Raw genomic sequence first — 26,620 nt, forward strand, 5'->3', positions numbered from 1 at the left:
ATTTGTGTCTAAAATCAACCAGTTCTGTGAGCATCCTGATCACCAGTATTTTGAACTGTGTATCTGATAACTGTGTATCTGATAGGTTGGCTATTTCTTGGTTGCTTAGAGTTATTGGCTCTGGGGCTTTGAGTTCTTGAGCCATGATGCTTTGGTCTGTTTGGGCCTGTTACGTATGAGGGCTAGAGCCCCAGGTGTTCCCCAGGGAGGGGCAATCCACATTGTTGGGTTGTGATGCTATATGTGGAGGCGGGGTCAGAGAGGGGCAATGGTGGTCCCCTCTGCTGCTTTCCACCGCTGGGGCCTGCGTGGTGTGTCTCACTGCTCGCTCCTTCACCTGGTTTATCTGTGTGGGAATGTGTGACCGAGATCAGCCTGCCACCTTGCACCCTCACTGGGTCTGCCCGTTGCAACCCCAGGCCTGGGATCTGCCAACCGCCGCCGGGGCCTGGTTTGGTCTGGCTGAGTTTTCCTGCATGACCTCGTTCCAACCCAGCTCTGCCAGTCATCACTGGCTCTGCCTCTCTTACCGGTCTGACTGAATGGTTCGTGTTGTCGGACTTATGTATAGTTCAATTTTCTGTGTTTTGGTTGCATTACTAAAACTTTGTTGTCTTTAAACTTGGTTGTGTGAGGAGGCACAGTGTTTCCACCTACGCCTCCATCTTGGCCGGAAGTCCGTAGGCACTTTTCTTTATACACTACCTAAGCATTTACCCAGTGACTGTAAATGCTAACCTCAGGAGCAGCTGTGGGGTCAGTGGGGTTCTTGCTTCATCTAAGGATCTCTGAGGCTCAGAGGGTTTGTGGCTTTCTAGAAGTCCATCTTCTAAGCTGTGCAATTAGGAGGGAAGCTCAGCTTACTTAACCTTTCCACCACAGCAACTATACTTTTGAGTAATTAATTTGGGTGATTATAAACTTATTCTAAAATTATTTGTATTCCTCATATATGAACTGTGTCAAGTTTTAAATGTTTTTGAATAACTGTACTGCCTGTTTTCACAGGTTGACTATGTCATTAAGGAAGCAACTAATCTAGATAACTTGGCTCAGCTATATGAAGGTTGGACAGCCTGGGTGTGAATGGCAAGACAGTAGATGAGTCTGGTTAAGCGAGGTCAGACATCCACCAGAATCAACTCAGCCTCAGGCATCCAAAGCCACACCACAGTCGGTGGTGATGCAACTGGGGGCTTACTCTGAGGAAACCTAGGAAATCTCGGTGCGCTAGGAAGTGAATCCTGCAGGGCAGCTGCACTCAGGGATACGCCCAATACCATGGCCTGCAACCCCAGGGTCAAAGGTAAAAGAAAGAAAGCTCACCGCCTGAACACGGAGATTGTCTTTCTGCCTCAGAACAGCTGCAAACATGTCAGGAGGTTAGCTGCAGAAAGGAATCGGGATGCCGCGGAGCACAGAGTGATTTGGAACTCCATTCCACCTGACCCTGTGTGTACAATCCAGGAAAAAACAAACCCCGCTCAGAAGCAGAGAAAACTGGGGCCGCGAAGAAATCACAGCCAAGGAAGATTTGATGCATTCAGATTCTCGTGTAACACTTGTTGCCTGGCAACAGTGCTGGTTGGGTTGACCAGTAAGTACAAAAAGGCTATGTGATATGAATTTCAGAAATGGACTGAAAATGGAGAGCTATGTAACAGATACACTACATGGGAAGAACTTACTTCTGAAATAAAGGGAAAAAAACCCACTCATGATCCTTCTTCCCAGATCCTGCCACTTACCCTTCCCCTTTTACCTGATGTAGATTAGCCATCTTTCAGATTCACTTTTAGTTCAATCCTTATATTTCATATACTTCTGTCTCAGTGCTGTTGCATAACATATTTGGAGTGATAAACAGAAATTTCTCCAAAACTACTGATAACATGGAAAATTCAAGGATTGTTTGAAGGCCGGATGATCACATACAAAATGTAACTCTGGTTAAGTCATTTCTGTGATTCTATCATGTACAGTTTGCAGAATTGTCACTGTGCATTCAAAAGTAATGAATCTAACACATTTGATTTCATGTACACTCCCCTTTGCTTATAGTGTGCATTTTTGGGAGGTCATTCAAATTTCCCCTCTTCTGTGATTGCTGTCATTTCTTTCATAAAGTAGCTAATCCAATGTAATCTTTTTACCTTTTTAAAAAACAGAATAGAGTACCTATTACGAGTTTTACATTGTTGATGACAGATTAAAAATAAAGTGATGTGTTCTTGGAGGTAGAGTGAAATGTTTTTTTAATTCAGTTTTCTCATTTGATACTTTTAATTTACAAGGTGTAAATTAGAAGGGCTTTAGTTTACATTTTAGGATATGTACATGAAACATCAGCAAAAGTAAGAGCCACCAATATTTTTTATTAAGTTCAATTAGTCTGTGAAAGTGCTTTTCTTTTTACATGATTTTAATAGTTTGCTATTTAGTAATACATTATAGTGAATTCATGATCAAGTTTTTCTTAAATTTTAGCATTGCATTTCTATGCTGACTGTGTAAACTCAATTGCTGATCCAAAATAAAATCCAGATTAGGATTCTACAAATCACTCACTAACACAAAGTAGACTACAGTGAAAATCTTGATTGAGATCATTTTTCCTGCATCTTAGAGATTAGGACTGTGATCAATTTCTAGTTGCCAATCTTCACAAACTTGAAAGGTATTAAGGAAAATTTCCACATAGCTCTCGCCTTTTCTGTATTCTTATTGCCACATTAATCTGCAATCTTTAAATCCCCATCGAAGAATGCATTTCAGTATCAGTGCTTTTTTGGTACTTTGACAGATGTTGCAAGAAAGGTGGTATATTTTTTAATACCCATGTGTGTCTAATATCAAGATAAAGAACCTAGTGCATCAAATTTTACTCATTCATTTTGAACCTTATTTTCACAATCAAAACAACCTATCTGGAAAAATAATGCCATATTGTGTTTTGCAAGCTGCTTTATTTCCTAGAGGCTGTGGGAGCTATTGCATTCATCACTTGATTACCTCTGCTCCTCAAGATTAAAGTGTTTTCAGCAACATTGCCACAAGGAAAAACTTCCATCAAAATAAAAACCAGTTCATACTAGTTTGTCCCTGTAAGTAGTACTCAGAAATTGCTTCCTCTTTGGTAAAGAGAATAAATGAAATAGGTGGATTTTACTGCCTGTGAATTTCAGGCATCAGAGGGACCTGAAGCAAAACCAAAATAGCTTTATATCAAAAACTTGTGCATCTGGTAAATTATCCATCACTTTTATTTTAAAATGGTCCCTCAGAGAATAGTGTGGCACATACACGTTTGGTTGTGGGGCAGATATGAATAACTGATGGCGTCAAAACTGCTCTTTACAAAGTTGCACTCTACTGCATCCTGGTCATCTGCGAGTAGCCTTGCCATTTTAAACTGTTGTAAGAGAACTCAACAGAGAGTTAATCAAGGGTAAAAAGTCCTGGTGATAAAGCAGACTGAGAAGTCAGGGCTGTATTTGGGGGATTATCTTTTAAAATAATGTAAAGCTTAGAGTGTTGTGGTTATGAAGTCATACATTTAAATTTTTTTATTTAATTAGAGTAATAAACATAGATCTGCTTCACCCATTTATGCACTCACTGGTTGGTTCTCAAATGTGCCCTGACCACGGGATCAAACCCTCAACCTTGATGTATTGGGACAATGCTCCAACCAACAGAGTCGCAGAGCCAGGGTCTCTGAAGTCATACATTTTTAATGATACAAAATACCTGTGGAAAACCAGGGGTTGGCTCTCCTCCCTCTTTCTCTAAGATTCAGAGGGTACAGGATAATGCAATTTCTAATTCAATATACCCTTGGAAATTGAAGTTTATCTTAAGCGTTTTATTGCCTTTAATTTTCTAGAAATGCCTGAATATTAGTTGATTTCTCTGCAGAGCTGTGGAGTTTAATGGTTTATGGCGCTGTCTGTATTTCTTTGGTATGTCTTAACATTATTTCTGGTCATGAGTTCTTACATAGTTTGCTAGATGATTATTCAGATTCTTTTGTGTCTGACACTTGTGGTGAGTTGTTTTTGAGATATGTAAGATTTCTTACATATGAGAACTGGTAATCAAGCTCTTGATCTGCTTCCCTAAATTGTTTTTTAAGAGCCCAAACCCCAGGTTCAGGGTGAGGGTTAAAGAAGAACTTCCATCATTTCTGCCCTTAACACTTGCCTCTATTAACTAAGCTTAGTGTGTAGTTTTAAAATATTGTCCCATTTTTTTTTTTGCATTGTTTGTGGTTGTTCTGATGTGTGAAATTTAAGGAAAGAGCCATTTAAAGAAAATACCACGCAGGGCAATGCAGGTACAGCCAAATATTAGAGTTGATGTGCAATCTTAGGTTCTTTTAAGTCTGGGGTATTATAGGCAGTACTTTAAACTGAAAAGTCTTCCTGGCCTATTTTCCTCCACGTGTTTGTAATTATTCTGGGCTTGTTTTGGCAGTAAGGAGCTGGTTCTTCTTTTCTTCCAATTCCTTTCGTATTAAAGAAAACACCTACCGTTAGCCTGTTGGTTCTTAGTCATCAACATCAAAAATCAGTGAATGCTTTACTATTAGCACATTAAATACCTTTGTTTTACGTAAAATTAGATAAATATGAAAACAGTCACCTTCAGTTCTCTTCTTGAGCTTGTAAAATGCCAGTAATTTAAAGCTAGAACTCCCCTCCCGCCCCAAATCAAGGAGGTAGAAGATACTAATGTACAGGTCACTTGAAGAATGTAGATGTTTCCAGTATTTGGGTTGTATCAGAAAGATTTCTCCTATGGGGAAAAAGTAGCATTACAAAATTTTCCAAACATTGGTCAAGGGGACATTCACTGTATTATAACCCCTAAGGGTTTGTGCACTTTTCCTCCTTTTGAGGCCTGGGTAACAATATCGCTATCCCTTCTTTACAAATGGGCAAGTGGGCTCTTAGAGCAGCTTTACAGGTCCAAGGGTTAAGTTGTATAGCGTGAACTGCTTAGAGTCTTTTGCTTTTTATGGGACTTGACTGGGCTTATTAGGGCAAAGGTGTTGGTTGTGCTAATGTAAAAATGTCATACAATTAGCTTAAGTTTTGAAGATGGTAAACTTAAGGAATTGCATGTTCTGAAATGCAGACTTGTAGAATGTTTTTTTTCTTTCAAAACAGGCTGATAATTTTTCTTGACAGTCCCACTTTCAGCTCCTATTTAAGTTCTTGTGTCAGTTACTTTTCTGTTTTAAATTCCCCTTATTTCCACCTGTAATGTCAGTGGCCACATCATACTTCATTTGTTAATTTACTTTACCCTTATTATAAAAGAGCAAATTGAGTTGAATTGAATCTTCCTTGTTCTAGTAAACATTGTATAAATTAAAGTGGCTTCTCTGTACAAAAGGTTGTCATGCCTTCTGATGGATATAATTTTGTGATTGTATTTAAGATTAAAAGTTGAATAAATCACACCAGCTTCCTGAAAATGTTCATAAATGCATTGTTTGGAAAACAAAAATACATGCCTACTTTGTGCATATTTGCATTAACATGGCAAAGATTGTATGAAATACCTGTTTTTCAGAAAAATAAAGTCTTAAAAGACATATAGCATTTAAGCTCTGAATTTATTGGTCAAAGTAGTTGCCAGAAAATGTAATTTTGCAATATAGATAGCTTTTTTAAAGCATCAATACCTCCAGAAATGTTTAAAATAATTTTTTCTACCTTCAAAGTTCTAAAGTATTTTTGAACAGCAGTAGAAATTTTACTTCAGTGAGAGTTAACATAAAATTATGCTTAATTTTGTCAGTATTTAAAACTATAGAACATTATTCACATGTACATTTCCTGGGGTATAAAAGCCGGAAGAAAATTAAAATATCCAGTTTGCTTTACTGTGTAAAAGTCAGATTGCATTTGTTGCTGTCTTAGGAAACATCACATCCTGTTTTTGTAGCGTAAAAACAAAGCTCAAAGCTACACTAAGGGTAGGTTTTCTTTCTTTTTTTTAATTAGGCCAATTGTAAAGTATCTCAGAAACCTTGTAGCAGTGCCCGTGGGCTGTGAAGTTGAAGAAGCTCTGGGAACACCTTTCTTAAACAAAAGTACTCTTTGGAGAACCTGCTGCTTGAGCTGCTTCCATTTTTTTTTTTTTTTTAACCTACCTCAATTTCACAAGTTGGTGTTCAAAAGTCTTCCTTCTTAAATTGTACATAGGGGAACTTGGGTGATAACTAGAAGTACTTCCCAAAATAGAAATGTAAGGGTTTTTTTTTGTTTGTTTTTAGAAAGGCCATTTTTTTGAAGCCTAACAACTATAGCCTCTTATTTGAAAGTAAGAGGATGGTATTACTGTGCCAATAGCAAAATTTTGCGCTCAGTGCTCAGTATATTCACTAATTATGTAGCTATTGATTATTTGGGACCTTTTTGTTTTTAAAACAGGAAAGGACCTGGCCCTCAAACTTCATAGCCTTAATATCTCCCAAAGTGGGGTCTGTAGATCAGCTTGCTGCATCTTACCTGCATAACCTATTTTCCACCCAATAATCCCCAAAGGGAGGACTTCATTGAAGGGTCCCTTCCCCTTGCAAAGGCTTCCCCCCCATCAAGTGTTTATATGTCATCCAGGTGTTTTATTTTTCAAAGATCCTTCTGAGGCAAGGAGATAACATAGGAAGAACTCATACTGTGCTGCCGTTACTTGCCAGCATCTATCATCCTGGGTGCCAGGGATGCCTTTTGGCATTTAGGTAAGATGAATAGCAAACCAAGGCAGGGAGGAGGGAGTCCTGTCTCACCTACTAACAGTCCTGAGCCTTGTCTGGTAATATTGCCAGATGTTCCACCATCACAACAAACACAGTGTTAGCACACAAGGAGGGAAGTCCTTGAAATTCTATGTATTGTTTCCACTATCTGGGAAGGAAAGCCTTTGAAATTGTATTCATCCCAAGGCCTGAAAGCCGGGAAGAAGGTCCATAGTGCCCAAAGAAGCCCATAAAACAACTTTGGTAAATTGCCTGCCTTTGGTCACTATATGTTTTACAAGGGAGTCCTTCGTGCTTAGAGAAAGAGCCCATAAAAACCTTTGGGTAACTACCCCAACTTTAACTGCCTATGTCACTTGTATATGTTTTACAAGATGAACAAATGGAGTCTGAAGTAGGAAGGATTGGGCTAAGGGAGCCCCACACATATACCTAAGTTTGGGTAGTCAGGTCCCTTCCCTCCCCCTGAAAGATGACACCACATTTACCCTCCCCTCCCTGGGGAAGCTGACACCACATTAACCTGTCAATTAATATGTAACTTTTTTAATGTTCATCGTGCCAACTAGGTAAGTCCTCAGAACAAACGACTCTTGGCTCTCTGGCTGCCTGGCCTCAGGCCTCTCTGGAGGCTTGCCACCCTGGCCAGCTGCCCTTAACTTTCGCTGCCCTGTTGTGCCCTGAACCTACTGCCTTTCACCCTGTCTCCCACCTTACCTAGATCCGTTCTCTTCCATGGGAACCGATCACCAATAAACCCTAATTGCAGCCTAATAGATGTACTGATCTGTAACTCTTTACATGAATGGGCAAGAAGAACCAGGTCTCTCCTTTCAGCACTACCCTTTGACATAATGCTCCTACACCCCTGGCTTTCTGTGTTCTGTAGCTCACACTTCTTTATGGCCTTCTTTGAACTCTTAAGAAGCCGGTAGTTCTCTAAGGAATGATTTCAAAACAAATTTACATCCTATGGTGTAATATAGATGAGTATAAAAGGATAAAAAGCTGTAGGTTAAAAGCTTGGTAAGTTTTCGTAAAACAGACATCTGACCAGGTGAACATTTGGCATGATTTTGTTTTGAATAATGAAAAGCAAAGCACTCGTTAATAACGAAGAGAAAGACCTAGAAGTGCCTCGACACAGTTCACCTAGATCCTAAATTGCTCATACTTCCACAGCTCATAAAAGGGTTTACATCTTTCCTTAGCATGATCCCTAATGTCAAAACCAGCACTTCTGGAGAGGGAGCTCCTAGCTTCCTAACTCAAGTGCCCCAGAAAGAAAGACCCTCGTATAAGCCAGCTTTATAAATCGGTGCATTTTTCACGAGCTCTCAAACTAAGCCCAGACCCCCCGCCCCGCCCTTATCCCCACCCCCCGCAATCGAGCAAAGGCCTTTTTCTAATGGGAAGAGAAAAACATGCAGAAAACCCACATAAATAGCTCAAAATGTAAGGAGGTGGGCACCAGTCGCAGTCACAAATCTGGGCTGACCCGGGCGCCAGAGCAGGCTTTAGAAGGTAGGGCCACCTAGGGGAACAGCAAGGTTAGGGAAACAAGCCCATCTCTGCCTGATACTGCATGGCTTAGTTCTTCGAGAACTAAAGTTCAAAGTCTCCTTAGCTGCTTTGAGATTCAGCAGAAGATCCCAGAGATAACCTGGCGCCCAGTGCTAGGGATACTAAAGTCCGACCAAACGAGGAGCTGCGGCTGTTCAACCGCTGTCCAAAGGCCGGAGCAGGGCCGCGCACATCTCCTGGCCGCTGATTGGCCATTTCCTGTCCCCGCCCCCTCAGCCCAGTGCGGCCTCTCTCTCCTTTGACCTCGATTTCAAGCCCTGCGCCGGGCAGCGGTTGGTCCCACTCCCCTAATGCTTGGGTTCGAGGTGCCCAATGACGAACGGACTTCGCGGGGGCTGTCGGGAAAGGCGGCCGGCTTATATAAGCGGTTTGCTGGGTGTGTCGTCGCATTGGAGATACTGTGCCGATCTCCGAGGAGGGCTGTGGAGGAGGCTGGCTTACGCTCAGTGAGGCGGCACCTTGGGGATGATGGCAGAGGGAGATAATCGTAGCACCAACTTGCTGGTGAGTGCCGGCGCCGCGTCACGAGAGAACCCGGCGGGGCCTCTGTGCTTCTGGGGGCTCCCCCGAGCGGAGCTGCGGCCTCGTGTCTGGAGCCCGCGGCGGCCCCGGCCCTCCTCTCCGGGTTTCCAGGCGCCGGCGACAATCCCTGCCCCTCGGGCTGCTCGGGTAGCTTCTGCTTGGAGGTCTCTAGCCGAGCCTACCCCTAACATTCCCTGGGAAAAGGGCGAGGGGGGCGCGTGATCAGTTGTGAATACCGGTTGAGGAGGAAGTGAGAAAAGGGGGACTGTGACAAGTCTTGGGTGTAGCCTGGGGCAGAGGACCGCGAGGTGACTGCCGAGCGCATTTGGGGCCTAGGCCCCATCGTATCCGGATTTCCCCGTTTTGGTCTTAACCGGGGTGCCCTTCGTTCTTGGTCCCCGTACTTGGGCAGGTGTGGAGGATTAAAGGGGATTGCCGAGGATTTCTGTAAGAGCTGGCACAGCTTAAAACGGCACAGAGGCAGCGAGTTCGCCGTAGAGAACTGGGAGTGGGGTCTAGTTGGAAGGACAATGGGAGGTCCAGGCGTTCGTCTGGAATTTGTAAGTCTAGGAGTCCAGGACGACTTAGGATAAGCAGGAGTCCAAAGGAACTGAAATGCGGTTGTATCACAGGTGTACAAATTTAACCTCATTACGAATTTCACAGCACGCTCTAGGCAAAACCAATAAAAATCCGTTCATTTTCTCCATTGCCTCTCCGCAGGAAAAGGCAGGTCACACACCACAACCATCGTGGATAGAAGGAGCAAAGAATTTAACTTTTGATTTTTGATTTCCAATACCCAGGTGCAAGGAATTCGGGAACTTTGCAGGGCAGTTTTGTTGTGTGTGCATTCGTTTTTGGAAATGCATGACCTGCCACACACACACACACACACACACACACACCCACCCCCNCACACCCCCCCCCCCCCCCCCCCCCCCCCCCCCCCCCCCGTACAGCCAGGATCTTTTAAGAGCACAAAGAAGTTGCCAGAGTTCCCACAGGTATTGAAATGACAGGTCCTGGACTGGAGCTCAAATACTCTTTCCAGCATAGCGGTGTAACTTTAAGGAGAACAAGGCCCTTGGTTTGGATTTCCTTTATTCAGATCTTTCACCTCCGTGTATCTCAGTTTCCTCATCTGTAAGATGAGGATAGTAACAACACCTTTTATCTTGTTGAGAGGATTAAAGTATAAGCATATAAAATCCTTAGATAGTCTTTCACATAGGAATCTTTTATTTAACTTTTTAAGTATGGTATATAAAGTCAGGAATATTGAGGTCACCTGGGTGATCAGCGTGGCACAGATAGCACTGTCCCCTGTCATTTGCATGTTTTCCTGCAACATTTATAAGGACATGTGGACTTTTTGTTCCAATTTTTTTCCCTCTACCAAAATTGGCTGAGGGGCTTTATGCTACATTAGCTCATCCTGGAATTCAAATTGCCAGCTTTTTAGAAGAATTTGAAGTCTAATCATAATGGCCTGATAAGTGTAAGAAGCACTGTAGAGGAGATATATATTGAGCTTAAAATGCCTCATATAATTTGATGAAAGTAGTTTTCCTTAATTGTGCAAGTGATGTCAACATCTAAATGATTCCATTACACAAAGAGCTATTTTAGAAATTGAGTGCCTTTCAGGGAGAGGCTTACCTAATGGACTTAGGAGTGGGGATTTAAATCAATGACAAGACAAAACAACAGATCAATTCCAACCACCTGAAGTGAGTGAATATAAAGTGATCTGGGTACTGTGCTTAGTAGTACATAACTTTAGGAAAGTTGGTTTTAACCACTCTAGTTGTAAAATGAGTTTTAATTATCCCTATCTTACATAAAGAGTGTCCGGTTCTTAGTCGTGGAAGGTGACCGTTAAATAATAGGGTTTTTTTTCTTTCATTGATTATGTCATTGGTACCAAAAATGTAGTTTTTAGAAACTAATGTTTAAAATAGTGATTTGGTTAACAGCTATTTTATATACTTGGTGGCGTAGGAGAATTTTAACTCTGGGAACCACAGAAATGTTGAGAGTAGTAAAATGATGGTTTTAAATGTTGGCCATATGTAGGCTGCAGAGACTGCAAGTCTGGAAGAGCAGCTGCAAGGATGGGGAGAGGTGATGCTGATGGCTGATAAAATCCTCCGATGGGAAAGACCCTGGTTTCCACCTGCCATCATCGGTGTGGTTTCTTTGGTGTTTCTGTAAGTGAGCTATTCAGTTACTTAAGATTGTGCTTATTAATAAGGGCTCAAGTAACACACAGCCTCCATTTATGGAAGTGTCTTAAGTCTTTTGCAAAGTATAATCTGTAAAGAATGCCTTTTCTTAGAGCAGTTTGCCTAGTTTTCAGAATTTGTAGTACTTGTGTGAACTTGGTAACATAATGCAGTTGAATAATCAGTGACTCTTAAACCTTTTGGCCTTAGAGGCCTTATGAACTAGCCTTAGAACACTTCACAATCCTAAAAAGTATTGAAGACCCCAAAGAGCTTTTTTTCTCTTGTTATTTACATTACAGCTATGATGTTGTCATGTCATGAAGCTTCCAGAAAACCACTTGTAAGAAAATTAGATTGAAAAGGGCAAGTAACATCTATGAGAACCAGAGAACTAAGTGAATAAACATCGTCACTTAGGAAAAATGGCTATGTTTTTTTAACCTTTATCAATTTTTTTTTTTAACAGGACCATCTACGGTCTAGATCCATCTGTTCTTTCCGGTGTTTCCTGTTTTGTTATGTTTTTATGCTTGGCTGACTACTTTGTTCCCATTCTAGCGCCTAGAATTTTTGGCTCTAATAAATGGTAGGTGGCATAATGATTTGACATTCTAATTTCTGAAAAATTACCCTGTTGGCTGTGATTAGTATTCAGTAATTATCAGAGAGATCTGTCTAACCATCAGCGACCTTCGGGTTAGAGTTACTGTTTTTATATGAAGAGTATTTTAGCCATTTCTCATATAAATCATGAATTTTCAATACTTATGTATCTCCATAGGTCTTTTATAGTGTTTTATTTGGACTTTCTTTTTTTTTCCTTTTTAGATCTTTTTATTGAAGTGAAGTTTCCTTTTAGGTAATGTTTTATCAAAGATTGTAGAACTCATGAGCTTTCTATAAGAGTACCTTTACATTTTGTATTTTATTAATATTTAAGATAGTATATTACTTTTACAAGTTATTCTTTTTTAAAAGATTTTATTTATTTATTTATCTTTAGAGGGGAAGGAGAGAGGGAGCGAAACTACTTTTACAAGTTATTCTTGAATGGATATGAAAACAGTAACTGGTCGATTTTTGTCCATTTATTTAGCAGCTATTTATTGAATGCCTACTTTTATGTTCAGCACTGTTCTGGGTGCTGTGAATTATTTTGATTTTTAGGATTGGTCTTGGTTTAAGGTTGAGAACATTGAGGCAGTACAGTGGTAGTGGAATGCATAGCAAGTGCTTCAGAATAGGTTCATGTTGTGTATATACAAGTGGGTTGATTTCATTTATACCATTCTTTGAATTAGTTACTTACTGAGTTCCCAAGGTATAGTTAAGTGGCTATGGATCATATTAAAGTATTTTAACTTCTCCATAATGTTGCCTTTCTCACTTTTCATCCAAATGAGCAGAACTGGGGATCAGAATAGATTTTTTTCCTCCCATCTTCTATTCTCCCTTAGTTGTTTCTTTTAATTTGATTAGTCTACTTGTGCCTTTAGCTTTTTATTCCCCTGATAATAGCAAATTATAAAATAATTCATAAAGGGAAGAATTTCAAGTTTAAGTCCTTGGATCTTTGAGAAAAATTCAGATGTTTTGGTGGAGTTTGCTTAAGTTATGCGATAATTAGTTGTACTTATTTAAAGATGTTTCCCCCATAGCAGAATGGGTAAGTATTAGAAAATGTCCTTTGAACTGATTGTTTTTCCCATGCAGTAATGAATTATGCTGCTTTTGGGAGGACAAGTTTGTCATCACATAGTATAAAAATATAACAAAGGGAATCAACTTCTGGCCTTGACTTTATTAGCCAGCTGGCATTCTAATCTGCTAATTTATAATTTCTGGAGAAAAGTTTTCAGAAGCAAACACTGTTTCTGAGTGTTTGTTTCAAAAACAAACACTTTCTGAAATCAGAGTTTCGTGGTAATCAGTACGTGGCTTGGTCTTATCGACAGAGCAGTTTTACTCTGTGATCTTCATGGGGAAGGAAGAACACTGCTGTTGATAGCTATAATCAGCCTTGACTACAGGCAACATAGAAGGTTGAATCTTTTGCAAGAAGTTCCAGGGCTCAGTAGAAACCCTCCTGTTGTGTCTTACTGCAGTTTCACAGGGATGAGAACTGGAAAAGAGAAGACAATATATCCCCCAGTGCAAGGCCTGATTTATAATAGCAGCCATTACAGCCACACAGCAAAGACAGTACAATGGCAATTTCTATCAGACAACCCCCCCCCCCCAAATTATAAGCAGAAAAGGGCTTTCTTGGAGGATCTTGTTGTAGTTTTACTGCTGTTTGGTTTGTGATTATAGTATTTCTCAGTGGGACTAAACTTAGATTGGGGTTGTGTTGCTGCTGCCTTGGCATCAAATGTATGAAGCCCAGTTGAGGGTATTAATGCTATGAATGCTGATAGTTTCTGTCTTACTGAGAAGTGCTCAAATAGAGCTGTTTGAAGAAACTTCATGTCTTCCTCAAAATAGTGGGACTCTGGTGGGCTACAACCCAGGATTCACTAGAATCTGAAAAATAATATAGCAGTAGAGAAATTAATTTATACTGATTTCTGCGCAGCCCATAGTTGTATGAGTCTTTTGTTTCTGTCATTAACAAAATGTGGCTTGAGCACCATAGAGTACCATTACTTTGTACACGTGCACACTCACACATATGTTTATGTAAAAACTTATTTCTCTGCCATCTGGGGTGTCTTAATGGTACAAGAACTTTTTCACCTCTGTAAGATAATGATGAATCGTTATTTTTTATTTAGGTTTTCTTTAGAAGATAGCTTTTTAAATATGAGAGGATGGTGTATTTCTGTTTACTATAGAGATTTGCTTATAGTTAAGGGGGAAATTACTTTTCTAGGACCACTGAGCAGCAGCAAAGGTTCCATGAAATTTGCAGCAGTCTGGTAAAAACTCGACGCAGAGCTGTGGGCTGGTGGAAACGCCTCTTCACACTAAAGGAAGAAAAGCCAAAAATGGTACTTTTTTGTTTTGACTTATTCAAGTACAGCAACATTTTAAGATTGATTCAGTCAGTTTTTCTTCATTGTAATATAATGATAGCCTTTTTGTGTGAAGTTATATTTTGATACCATTCATTCAGTTCCTCTTGAGCACATTCATAATGCATAACTGCGTTAGACAGAGTCACTAGAAGTTAAAATTACATTTTACATTTAATTTATATTCTAGTGGAGTGAGATATTTCTTTTTTCTTACAGAAATATAGTAAAAGACATATACTTAGAAAGTGTTTTCTTAATTCAGCTTCACATGAAGTTACTATATGGCATTATTAATTATAAAAGTAGTATGATTTCTGTTATAAACTATTTAACCTAAATGTAGAATTACAGTAGTTCTAGGAGGGTGTGTATCCAAATTCTATAAAGCAGGTCTAATAGAGATTTCTATGGGTTTTATATAGTATATAGATACTAAGTATTTTTAAAGAAAAGTGGTAATAAAAACTGAATCATTTGCCAATCTTTGAAACAGCCTTCTAAAGTTATGCTTCTTAGCTTGTTTCTAGGAGTTGATGCATTCTTATTATTTTTATTACTAGTACTTCATGACCATGATCATTTCTCTTGCTGCGGTTGCTTGGGTGGGACAGCAGGTCCACAACCTTCTTCTGACCTACCTGATAGGTAAGTCTTTGAGGACACAGGCACATCCTGGGCAGTGAAGTCTAACTGGAACTTAGTTAAATAAATACGTGCAGGCTTACCAAGTTTAGGGCACTGAACAAGGAACTGGGAGTCTAAAAGGATTAATAAAACTCAGGTCCTTGTTTGCCAGGAAGCTTATGGTCTTGCAGGAAGCTAAGCCAGAGAACATAATAACCAGGGTAGAAATGTGCAGGAGGTAAAAATGAGCAGTGTGTGTCAGCTGAGGTTGGGCGCTACAGCTGAAGTTTCTAGAGGTAAATATCAACAGAAGTAATGGATTTCATAGTTCTTCCTTCCATTAGAATGCCTAATAGTCTGGGGAACCACCTTCTCCAGCAGGTAATAACATTTAAGAAGTGAATGGCTGCCTCCTTAATTTTGTTTGTTTATTTTTAAGTGACTTTCTTACTGATGCTTCCTGGACTAAACCAACATGGAGTCATTTCGAAGTACACTGGGATGGCCAAAAGGGAGATGAACAAGCTTCTTAAGCAAAAAGAAAAGAAAAATGAGTAACACCTTCTTCATTCAGTGTGATTCATGGTGTGTATATTGATTGTCCTTGGGAACAGTTTCTATTATCTGGATACTGAAGTGTTACAGAAGTAGCTCCTTGCTCTCAGTCCTTCCGCCCTTAGTTACTAGAAAATCAGACTTGCCGCAAAAGGCTTTTTTATACATAGTATCTTTGTGTCAGGTGTATCTGGGTACATTGTCATCAGTTGGCCTTATATGGACAACTCACTCATGAATACAACTTGTTTTGATTTTTCTTACCCAGGGTTAATTGAATTCTTGTAGGCAGCTTCCTTTAAAATAAAATAGTGGTGAATTTCACCTTTTAGTACAGTTAACAGTAACTTTGGATAATTGTTCGAGTTGATCTTTGCTTGCTAGATACGAGGTGTAGCGGTCTGTGGTTACAAAAAACTGGTTCTACTGCTTCCTTCCACAGTCTGCTTAAAAAACTGTCTGGCTTCATGAACATGGAGACCAAGTTTACCACTTCAATGAAGAAACCAGTGAAGATTCATTCCTCATTCTGTTTGTATGCCATGGGAGAAGAATCCCATAGAATAAAATGAAACTAATACATGCCCTAGTATATGTTGGTTTCTCCCTTGTGCAAAACTTAGCAATTTGTAGAAAATACTGATTCTTTCTCTGAAATGGGGAATATGACAGGCTTAGAACTCTTGTCCCCTCGCACTTAGCATTCAAGTTAGTAGGTCCTTAAAAGCTTTTTAATAGCAAGCTTATAAAAGCTTGCATTTGGGATTTTTAGCATACTTTTAATTTCAGATTTCAGCTGTCTAAAATTAAAGTACATAAGAGATGAAGACTCGTGCCTACGACTTTTACTCCAAGACCAGCTAATCAAGGACAAAAGTCTTACTGTGTTCTATCAGGATTCAGGAGAAAATAATCTTATCCTACAAATTTTCAGTTCTCATTTTATGGTCATGTTGGCTGCTTTGGTCACCATAGATCTGGCCTAGGAGGTGGTGACTACGCTGGCATCTGACTTTTTCCCTGAATATTTCTCTGAAGAATAGGAGGGCTGTTGGTGAGAGCAGACTTTGGGAGGTGATGGATGGCCTTGAGTCTGTAGAGATTCTGGAACTCTTGGAAAGCATCTTAGAGTCATTCTTCCTCTCAGCTACAAGTTTAGAGTAGTTGAAGTCTGTGGAATGAACCTCTAAGGGCCAAAAATGTGACATATTTGGGAACAGATCTTAAACTCTAATTAATTAGCTGTAATATAGTTTTGTGAATTTATTGCACTGATGCTATAAAACCTGGACTTTGTGATATGGTATATCTGTCTCTAAATAAGTGTTTTCTCCCCTTCAATATTGATGTAAACAGTGGCACTCATGTAGCGTATGTTTGATTTTTTTTTAATGTTTCATATGAAAACTACAAGCTACCTTAATTTACATGTTTCCTCATTGTAAATAAGCCTGTTGTCTTATCTGGATCTTTTTTTCTTATATACATGGTCTACCAATTTAACTACTATTGTGGTTTTAATCCTGTATTGTTATTTTTTCTTTGTTTTGTGAAAAGGGGAAAAATAAAAGCTGGAATCCCTTTTTGTGTCCTTTCTACCTTAGCCAATATAATATTTACATGGGTGGATTTATGGATCCGATGGAAATTTGTTTTGTTTTACATTAGAACTCAAATTGTATGTTTTATCATTGGGCCTCACCTTCTATACTTAGTGGGTCTTGGGAACAGATTCAGTCAAATTACATTCTGAGACCACTGATGCCTGCAAAAACAAACAAACAAAAAAAACCATGGATTCTTCTTTGGAGCCTCCTGGGGATTTGTTCTGGTAAAAAAGCACAGAAAGGGGAAGTCTCAACCCAAAGTCACCGTGGGTGGTCTCCTGGTGCTTTGTAATGCTGGATTTCTACCACACACCTGCGATTACATCTTGGGCCAGGCTCATTGGTTAGCTTTCCTCTGAAGCCATCCTGGCTACCCTTGTGCCAGCTCTGGCCACAGCAAAAGTCTCTGTTAACACTTGCCCTGGCATCACCTCCAGGGGAGGTCCTGCCATCCCAGAGTTCACAAAATGTGGAGAGGAGGTCATTTGGAGTTGCGCTGAAACGTTTTTAGGAGAGGTGATTCAATGCCAGTTCACTGTTTACATGGTTGCCATTTATTTTAATAATCAGACCATGCTCAATCCTATTTGAAGCCCTCTCAAGCAGGCTCCAGTTTGCCTATAGCATAAATCTCAAACTTGTAAACAAGGCACTTTGTTTATACGTGGTCCTCTGTCCAATTCTACTCTACCCTATTTCCCAATTCCAACCCTGCCATTATGAGATTTATGTTCATTTTTATTCCATGCCCTCCTAATTCTTGAAGCTGTTGCAAGCCTACAGTATCTATTGCCTGTACACAAACGTTTTGGGATAAGGTAGACCTAGATCCAAACCCCACCCACTTATCTAGTAGTTTAGACAAGTAGCCACTTTTTTCCTTCTGACTTAAAAACAATTTTAAGGTTGAATCAATTTAAGATTGAACTTCATTTTCTCATTTGTGAAATCGAGATAAAAGTATAGATCTTACAGGGGCAGTATATAATCACATTTGTTTTGAGGATTCAATAAATTAATCTACAAGAAATTAAATCTAAAAATTCTGGTTGGTAGTTTTCACAGCACAGATCAAATTGCACTTCCTCTGAGAGCTTTGGCAACATCCGGGCCACCTTTGAACTTCTATGTGGCACACTGCCTCGTGTTTTGTGTTACGTAGAGTTCTGTCTCCCTACTGTGATCTGCACCTCTGAAGGGCAGGGACTTGTTTTTGTCCCCTCAAACCTGGCACATGATATTTTGATGTTTGTTCAATGAGTGGCTGAATGAATGAATTATATAAATAGTGGATGGTGCTCTTTTTCTATTTATGGTAAGTCTCTTGAAGTAAAGTGGGTGTATTCACTTAACTCCCCATGGTTGTTGCCAAGGACCTCAAGGTGAACTCCACATTTTTAGTAAACAAAGCACTTTTTAAAAAATTTACATAAGTGCAGGGGAATCAGTTCTTCAAGGAAATTTTCATTTAAAAAGCAAATGGTCCTTCTGTAATGTATATTTAATCAGAATTCTATATTCCTGAGATATCCAAATTGGGCAGTTGGCTTTCCTGGGGTTCACGGAGGATGTGAGAAGTGGGCAGTGGTCAGCAGAGGCTTTTATACTAATGAATGGTAATGTTCATGAGCACTTACTCTGCCAGGTTTTCTATTAACCTCTTATGAATTATTTATCCTCACAGCAACTTCAAGTGATTGGTAGTATCATTCCCATTTTATAGATGGGGAAATTGATTTGCCATTTACTTACTCATTATCTACCTATCATCTATGTATCTATCTCCAAGGCCTACTATGTGCCAGATATCTTCTCTGGTAGCTATGAGTGCAGTGGTGGACAAATCTAAGTCCCTGCTTGCTTGGAACTTAATGTGGACAGAAAATAAATATGCTTCCAATTTTTCAGGTGGTAAATGCTATAGAGAAAAATTAAGCAAGGCCATGGGGACAGGGGACAGGTAGGAAGCTGTATGTTTGTGTGACTGAGTAGAGCTGAGGAAAGCCAGGGAGCAAACCACCTGGCTAACTGGGGGATAAGTGTTCAAATTAGAGGGAAAGCGAATGCAAAGGCCCTGAGGTGGAGTATGCATGGAGTGTCTGAGGAAAGGCAAGCCATGAAGAATGTTGGAGTATGAGGTCTGGTGTATGGTGCAAGGAGGTAGGTGTGCACTTCAGGGAGGACCTTGTAAACTTGGTAAGAAATTCGTATTTGATAGGACCCCTTGGAAAGTGCATGATCTGACTATTTCAGTTTTGAAAGGGTCTTTCTGGCTGCCCTAAGACAAGGATGGTGAAGGATGGGGTAAGGGTGGAAGCAGTGAAATAAGGAGGCTATGGGTAACCGGCTTCAAGGTCACACAGCTCCAGAAGAAGGTAGAATTCACTCCCTTGCAGCTGATTAGACACCTGGGCTTCAAGCAGTAGTTACAACTCCCTGCTCTTTCGGTTGCCAAATATACTGCACACCTACTATGTGACAGATGTTGTGCGAGCCCATTGTCACCATGGTCTCATCTGACTCAAAATAACTTTTAAGAGGCAGGGATTGATTTATTTACATGTGGGGAAAGTTCAGAGAGGATAAGACATACAAACTGGTACTTGTCCGGGTGCAGAAGAGCAGAGAAAAGCCACTGGATCAGAATCCTGAGTATTTATTTCGAAACATTTGTGGCTTTCTTCCAGACCGTTTCCCAGAACTCGAAAGAAACACCTGGAGCCCTAGTAAATAATTTATAAGATTTAGGGAGAGTCAAAAAATATTTTTGACTGCTTTGAAGATGTAATGTATATACCTTTCAAACAACAAAAGAAAATTGTATAGGGAGAAAAGCAAGTCTTCTATCCCAGTTCCTAATGCCCTCCCCAGAAGCAATTACCGATTTCTGTAGGTCGTTTCAGAGACACTATACATACGCAATATCAAAATCTGCTCTAAATGGTGAATAGTGCAATAAAAATTAGCAACTATCTTGTTGTCAGGTTTTTCATTTTTACAGATTAAAGCGCTAAAGCCGAATAACGCCTTACTTCTATCCTCTACCCAGGCCTTCACCTGGGAAGGTCGATTCTATCAACTCTCTATTGCCCACCCCTGAAGAGGCTCCGCCCTACATCCGCCTTCTTCCACCAGTCTTTCCCTCCCTCCCAGAGGCACTTTGAAAGTCTCGCGATACCTTTCCCTTTTCCCATAACTCCGTGGGCTCGCCCCTCCCGTCCTCTTTCCGCCATCTTTCCGTGCCGGTGAGTACCTCTCTGCGAGCCATCCAGCATCATCCGTCAGTTATCGGCGCCATCCTGCTGTCTCAGACTCGACTTCTGTGCTCTGCGAGGATGCCGGGGCTTGTCTGGGCTGGGGATACTGGCCTTGAGGGGGCCTGGGCAGGCGTAGGGGAGAGTCATGCTCGGTCGCCCCACGCTCAGTACCGAGGGGAGCTGGCTTACAGGGCACAGGCCACAGCGCTGGCGGGAACCGGAGCTTTCAACCGCCCGGAAAGGTGGTAGTCCCCGGCTCGGTCGGCGGCGCCAGGATCTTCTCGTAGTGGGTGAGGCAGCACCTTGGCTCCGGACGGCGGGAAGCGTTGGGGACGGTGGCCATCGTGGGCCGTGCAGTACTACGGGCGCGCTGGGAGCTTGGGCGGCTGGGGACACGGAGCAGGGACTACTGCCTGGGGTGGCAGTTGGGTGGGAACTAACCTGGATTTTCACTGCTTTAGGGTTTCCCCTAAGGCACTTTGCTGAGCGAGGAAGCAGTTTGGGTCCTTGCTGGTGATGCTTGAAGCATGATTTGGCCTCCGTCCTTATCTTCGACAACTTTCCAGAACTCTTGCAGTTCGTGCCCATTGGGCTAGGGTCCCTTCTTGTGCATGTGAAGTGTTTCTATTTGCCATTGTGATATGCTTGCCGCTGGACACAATTTTAGATGTCACAAAGACGTTCTATTTTTAACATTTATGGGACGAGATTGACATTGAGTTAGCTGACTTAAGGGACAGCACTAATGTGCTGCTGCATTTCAGAGTTAGGAAAACATTGTCGGTTACTCTTAGCTCCGTGTCTGAAGAACTGATCGACCATATGCTATTTACGTTTTGTTAGCTGACATATTATGCTGGGGATACTGGGAAGCCAGCCTGCTTAAAAATAGGAAAACTTAGTCATGATAGAAGAAAGAGGATGTGGAATGATTGGGTTCCCGTTGATGCTTGCCGTGATGGTAAAACTCTTGTCTTCCCTGAACAGCCATAATGGTGCGCATGAATGTCCTGGCCGATGCTCTCAAGAGTATCAACAATGCTGAAAAGAGAGGCAAACGCCAGGTTCTTATCAGGCCGTGCTCCAAAGTCATCGTCCGGTTTTTAACTGTGATGATGAAGCATGGTAAGTGGTGCTGTGTTATATGTTTTGATGTACAGAGATATGTAAGGAACCGATCCTCTAGAAATTGTGGGCTGGGATGGAGGGGGAGCCCACTGTTCGCAGTACCTGGGGATTGTGTGCAGTTGACCTGTGCTGTGGACAGGATGGTGTGGAAAGATGAAGCTGTTGAAGAAGCGTTGAGTAGGTTAGGACCGTTGAAAGGAGGAATGAAGTTTGTGGCTTTCCCTTCTGTTTGGGATTTACAGTGGTCTTTCAGCTGAATGTCACTGAAAGTGCTCCTGACATCTAAGAGCTTTAGGGTGGAGAGGATTGTTGCATGTCTGAGACACAAGGTATGCTTTGGGAGTGGGGAGCTATGAAGGAGCAAGGGGAAAACAATCCACTTTGAAGAATAGCGGGGTGGCTTTCGAGTGCTGCCAACTGAATTTTAAATATTTTTTATTTGGCTGTAAAAATTAGTTGTGATACAGAGCAACTGTCTTTTCCTAAACTGCTTAGAGAAATAGAGGAGGGAAAAGAATCCAGTAGGCAAACAGCAGGAATACTAGAAGAGTGTAAATATTCAGGTCTGCCAAATTGATATCTGCCATTTAATATAATCAGTTATGTTCTATAGGCTACATTGGCGAATTTGAAATTATTGATGACCACAGAGCTGGGAAAATTGTTGTAAACCTTACCGGCAGGTTGAACAAGGTAAGAGTTGATTATTTTCCACATTTAAGAATGATCTTACATGGTGTTGACATTGCTCTTGTAAAACTGTATAGTGGTGTGGTGTGCTTATTTTACCTAGTTAGGGAAGGCTATTACATTAGGAAGTGATTACAGTCATTAAATTTTATATCACATTTTACTTCATTTGTTCTCCAGGGTTCCACTTGTTCTGGAATTTTTAGTTGACCTAGTGTTTGTGGAATATGAATTATCTGAAGGGCTATATGGGAGGGTTGAGGTGAAGCTGGTGGTCCTGGTATTTGAATCTTGGGTGGTTCACTGTTTGCCTCACTGGCTTGAACTTGGGTGGCCCAAGTCACTAATCCTCTCAGTATAAACAATTTTTGTCCTTCCTCTCTTGGTGATTCTGTTGGTTTTTGAACAGAACAGGATTCTCTAACAATGTTAATATTTTTCTTTTTCCTGGCATAAGCTGTATATATGTCTTGGAGGTCTGTGTTCCCTCTCAGTTTGAGTTGTCAGTGTAACCTAGGGCTTTGTTTGAGCCATTTGACTTTGTGGTTTAACTGATGGCAGGTGTTTTGGAAGCAGGTATATGTAAGCTAAGTCAGGGTCCCTGAGCTGCCACCCTATCTGTGTTCATGTTTGTAGCTTTCAGATTTGCAGGGAGTCTGAGATCCTGTAGTCCAGCACAGATGGGGAGGAGGGGGAGCAGGCCCAGAAATTGAGTCAGATTGCTTGGTAAGGTTATTTCCTCGTCCAGCAATTTTTTCTATAAAGTTGCTCCCTGTGAACTTGGTTCTTATGTGGCTAGATACTGAGTGGTGCTGGATGAAAGCTACTGTGGTGAACCTCTCATAAAAGATTTGAAGGGTTTTCTAGGGTAACTTGGAGTATGTCTTGTTTTCAGTTATAACCATTAGACCACCGCCCCAAAGAAAGATGTAGAGCTCTTGAAGTAGAAGGCTTGTCATTGCCTTTTCCTTTGGAGGGAGTTAGGAAGCTGAAATCTGAGTTCTGCCCAAGGTTTGTCAGCTACTTGGTAAACAGTGGAGACAGACAGTTTTATAGCACATCTTAAAACTGCCCTGCAGAAAATACATAAAACTTCAAACAAACAAACAAACCCTCTTTTAAGTTGGGGAAGGGCTGCACACCAAATTCTTGAACATTCACTGTACATAATGGCTTGAGAAGTGTTTGAATAGAGCATTTCCCTAATGGACCTCATTTGTGGCATTCTTGTTCTGTGGTATACTAGTTTGAAAAGTTCTGGCTAAGAGATAGTTGAAATCCAGGCCCTGACACTTAACAGTGTGACTTTGGGCAAAACAGGCTTCAGTCTTCAGCTTCTCTGAGTTTCAGTCTTCCTCATTTTTGCCTGTTTCTTTTGTTCAAGAGGTAGATGTACCCTTACTGTGGAAATGTGGGGCTGGGGGGAAAGGTATTTAAAAACTGTAGATGAATTAATAAAATTCTGGCCTCGATCCTATCCTTTTAAGATTTATCTGGTTTGAGAAAGGTGTGCTGGTTTAATTCTGTTTGAATGAGCCCTGGCTGGTGTAGTTCAGTGGATTGAGCTCGGGCCTACAAGCCACACGATCGCAGTTCGATTCCCAGTCAGAGCACATGCCTGGGTTGCAGGCCAGTTCCCAGCAGGGGACTCATGAGACGCAACCATACATTGATATTTCTTTCCTTCTCTCCTTCCCTTCCCCCTCTAAAGATAAATAAATAGAATCTTTAAAAAAATTCTGTTTGAATGAGACCCATTTTTCAGCTGGAATAAAAAACCTGGACGCTGTGGAATGGAGGCCTCAGAAAGGTCTTTTCGTTGTAGGTTGCTTGGAGAACTGGTTTTCCCTATTCCTATATTTATTTCCATCCAGTGTGGGATGGAATCAAGTGCATAGCTAATAGGAAGTAGTGCCTGAGTAGGTAGGCTTTCTAGCAAAGGGCAGTTGGGCCTATGAGGCCCATTTTCAGTTTCTGTGGATTCAAACCTCTACCTAGGGAATTGTAACTACAAAACTTGAATAAGTTCTAACCTCATAATCTCCTTTATTTTACTGTTAAGCATCTTGGAATTTTTTAATGATTGTCTTGGATGGGTGTGCATACAACTGTCTACCTGCTTTCTTAGTCTGGAGTTTACACTTTGGTGGTACTAATCCTGAGTGTTCTCATGTGATCATTTCTTGTGTATAACTAGTGAGAGCCTATCTGCCATGATATGTTTAGGTGTGCTAGTGATTTATAAGCACTGATGTGAGTGGGGTGGTCATATTGAGCTTTAATTAAAGAGACTTTTGATCTCCCCAGCTTTCATTTTCCAAAACCAGCTGATTAAGTCAGATACCTTGTATGAACCTACAGGTAAATCGTGTAGCTTGTTAGTAGATGTTTGAACATGTGTTGTGTTCTAAGATTTGTATATGATTGAGTGATTGAAATACTGTGCTTTGGCTCTTGGAGAGCTCTCACTGGGAGAGGACAGTTGCTGTGTCTTTGTAGCAAACAGGTGGGATAATGTTAAGAACTCTGCTCTTTCTCCTTCCCATCCATTTTGTCAGATGAGTTTGAAAAACTTTGCCTGGGGTTATAGCGGGTGGTAAGCCTCGGAAATATTTAGTGGTAATTTATTGGTGTGGACAGTGTTCCTAAATTTTAACTTAGTGCCTGTGGAGCTTATTTCTTAGAAATTCTAATATTTTGCATATTCAGTTTATAGGTGAAGGATTTGAGACTCTACCTAACCATATTAGCCTTACTTTGTAAAAGTTTTCACTGCAATTTTGTCTAAGACTGTTATGGGACAGCTGTCTAGCCTGTGGTGAGGGTGGGATGCACACTGGTGACCTGATGCTGACATTTTACCTGCCTCGTTTGACTCTCTATGCTTTGCTTTTTCTCCCTGGGTTGCATTGTCATAATTTAGTGTATTTCAAATGGCAGTTATATCAAGTACTGTACATTAAATGTTGGTTGGTTTGTATGACTTTAGCAAATAAATGCTGCTTTGTGTTACTCTTTCTGTTATTGATGAAGAGTGAACATTGTTTTATGTTATGCTTTTACAGTGTGGAGTAATCAGCCCCAGATTTGATGTGCAACTCAAAGATCTAGAAAAATGGCAGAACAACCTACTTCCATCCCGTCAGTTTGGGTAAGTTGATTTTCCTAATTTAGAATAAGTTAATGCTAAAGATGGCTGTGATGAAATTCAACAAGCCGAGTTTTGTTTTTTGTCACAGCAGTAGGAATTGTGTCCATTCTCAGCCTGCTTGACTCAAGGATTTAGCTGTAGTCACAGTTCACATGCTAGTGTTAGTATTCAGATTCTGAGAGGCTGAGGTTGAAAGAGCAGATATGTGTCCCCTTTAATGTCTGCTCTTTTGGTTCAGTGCATATAGTTCATGTTTATGTGTGATGTGATTCCTATGGCCGAATCAGTTCTGAACTCTAGGCCTCTGGGGAAACTCAATTTGAAAATCTTCATCTTTGCTAAGAGGCAGAGTTCAAATCTTGTTTTCCTACTTTAAAGCTTTGAATCCTTGGGCAAATGATAGCCTTGATATCTTCATGTATAATGGTGGTAATAGTTTTCTTGTGCGTTCTGTTATCAACTGATTTAATTCTGGTAAAGCACTTTATGGTCTGACAGCACTTTCTTTGCGGTTAGAAACTTAAGGCCCGCAGTCCTGTTTGGTGCAATGGTTGGATTTACTCCCACTTTATGGATACTGGGTAGCACATATGGTGTTAGGAGTGAGTCCTTTCTAACTGTAATTATAATCCTAGTTTTAATGCCTCACAGTTGGCATATACTATGTACCTTACTTGATTCCCATAGTAACCCAGGAGATAGGCCAGGTGGGACTCCCATTGTCCAAGTGACTGTACAGTAGTTTGCCTGCGGTCATACATATGGTAAGTGGCAGAAAAATTCCATCCAGTTTGTAGCAATACTTTGATGTTTGAAACTCCATGTCTCTTTACCTGAGAGCAGAAAGTGACATTTTGAAGATGAGTGCAGTCTTTGTTTTCAATTAAGCTTAATAGCATTGTTTCTCTTTGTTAGCCCAGGGAAGAGCTGTGTGTGAGTGTGTGTGGCTGAGGTCTCTGGTTTTGAGTCTTTTGGTTCCAGGAGTCATGCCACCTTGTATAGGCACTGTTAGTCTCTTGTTTGTTATGGGAAAGTATCTTAAGCACTGATGAATGCCGCTGCTTTTCTGTACCAGAAACTGTTTTTATGTTGAACTATTTAGGAAACACTCACCAGCATTTTTTTTTTTAACTCTCCATAGTTTCATTGTACTGACAACCTCAGCGGGCATCATGGACCATGAAGAAGCAAGACGAAAACACACAGGAGGGAAAATCCTGGGATTCTTTTTCTAGGGATGTAATACATATGTGCAAATAAAATGCCTCAATGGACTCTGGTGCTTCACTCGGTTGTTTTGAACGTGACAGCAGAGTAGCAAGAGCTCCCGGCAGTGTGCAGCCTTTGTATTAATTGGTGAATACTGTTTGTGAACAAGAAAGTCTTGGCTTGTGATAACTCCACCGTCACTCTCGTGGCTCAGCACAGGAGGATGTCTGGCCCTGGATGGCTGAGTCTGGGTTGGGGTCCAAGTGGTGAAGCTGT

At 40.9% G+C, this 26,620-nt stretch overlaps 3 protein-coding genes across 3 annotated transcripts in view; all 3 read left to right on the top strand.

Annotated features, from left to right (window-relative positions):
* The window catches only part of SMG1 (SMG1 nonsense mediated mRNA decay associated PI3K related kinase), a 104,589-nt gene extending 102,424 nt beyond the window's left edge, over positions 1–2,165 (top strand). Inside the window, exon 63 of the mRNA XM_037067723.1 lies at positions 1,009–2,165. Within this exon, the coding sequence (XP_036923618.1) occupies positions 1,009–1,086 (78 nt within the window). The 3' untranslated portion in view covers positions 1,087–2,165. The remainder of the gene's footprint in view (positions 1–1,008) is intronic.
* Positions 2,166–8,710: 6,545 nt separating this feature from the next.
* Positions 8,711–16,885, top strand: ARL6IP1 (ARL6 interacting reticulophagy regulator 1). The gene is made up of 6 exons (XM_037067775.1): positions 8,711–8,857; positions 10,955–11,088; positions 11,573–11,692; positions 13,979–14,096; positions 14,684–14,768; positions 15,187–16,885. The coding sequence occupies exons 1-6, from the start codon at positions 8,819–8,821 to the stop codon at positions 15,303–15,305; spliced, it is 615 nt and encodes a 204-aa protein (XP_036923670.1). The 5' UTR covers positions 8,711–8,818; the 3' UTR covers positions 15,306–16,885.
* A 3,163-nt stretch (positions 16,886–20,048) lies between these two features.
* Positions 20,049–26,410, top strand: RPS15A (ribosomal protein S15a). The gene is made up of 5 exons (XM_037067776.1): positions 20,049–20,154; positions 21,154–21,291; positions 21,908–21,987; positions 25,050–25,135; positions 26,277–26,410. The coding sequence occupies exons 2-5, from the start codon at positions 21,159–21,161 to the stop codon at positions 26,368–26,370; spliced, it is 393 nt and encodes a 130-aa protein (XP_036923671.1). The 5' UTR covers positions 20,049–20,154; positions 21,154–21,158; the 3' UTR covers positions 26,371–26,410.
* Positions 26,411–26,620: the final 210 nt, after the last annotated feature.

The sequence above is a fragment of the Sturnira hondurensis genome, unplaced genomic scaffold (genome assembly GCF_014824575.4).
Source record: "Sturnira hondurensis isolate 20B ecotype Veracruz unplaced genomic scaffold, ASM1482457v3 Scaffold0017394, whole genome shotgun sequence".
Lineage (NCBI taxonomy): Eukaryota > Metazoa > Chordata > Mammalia > Chiroptera > Phyllostomidae > Sturnira > Sturnira hondurensis.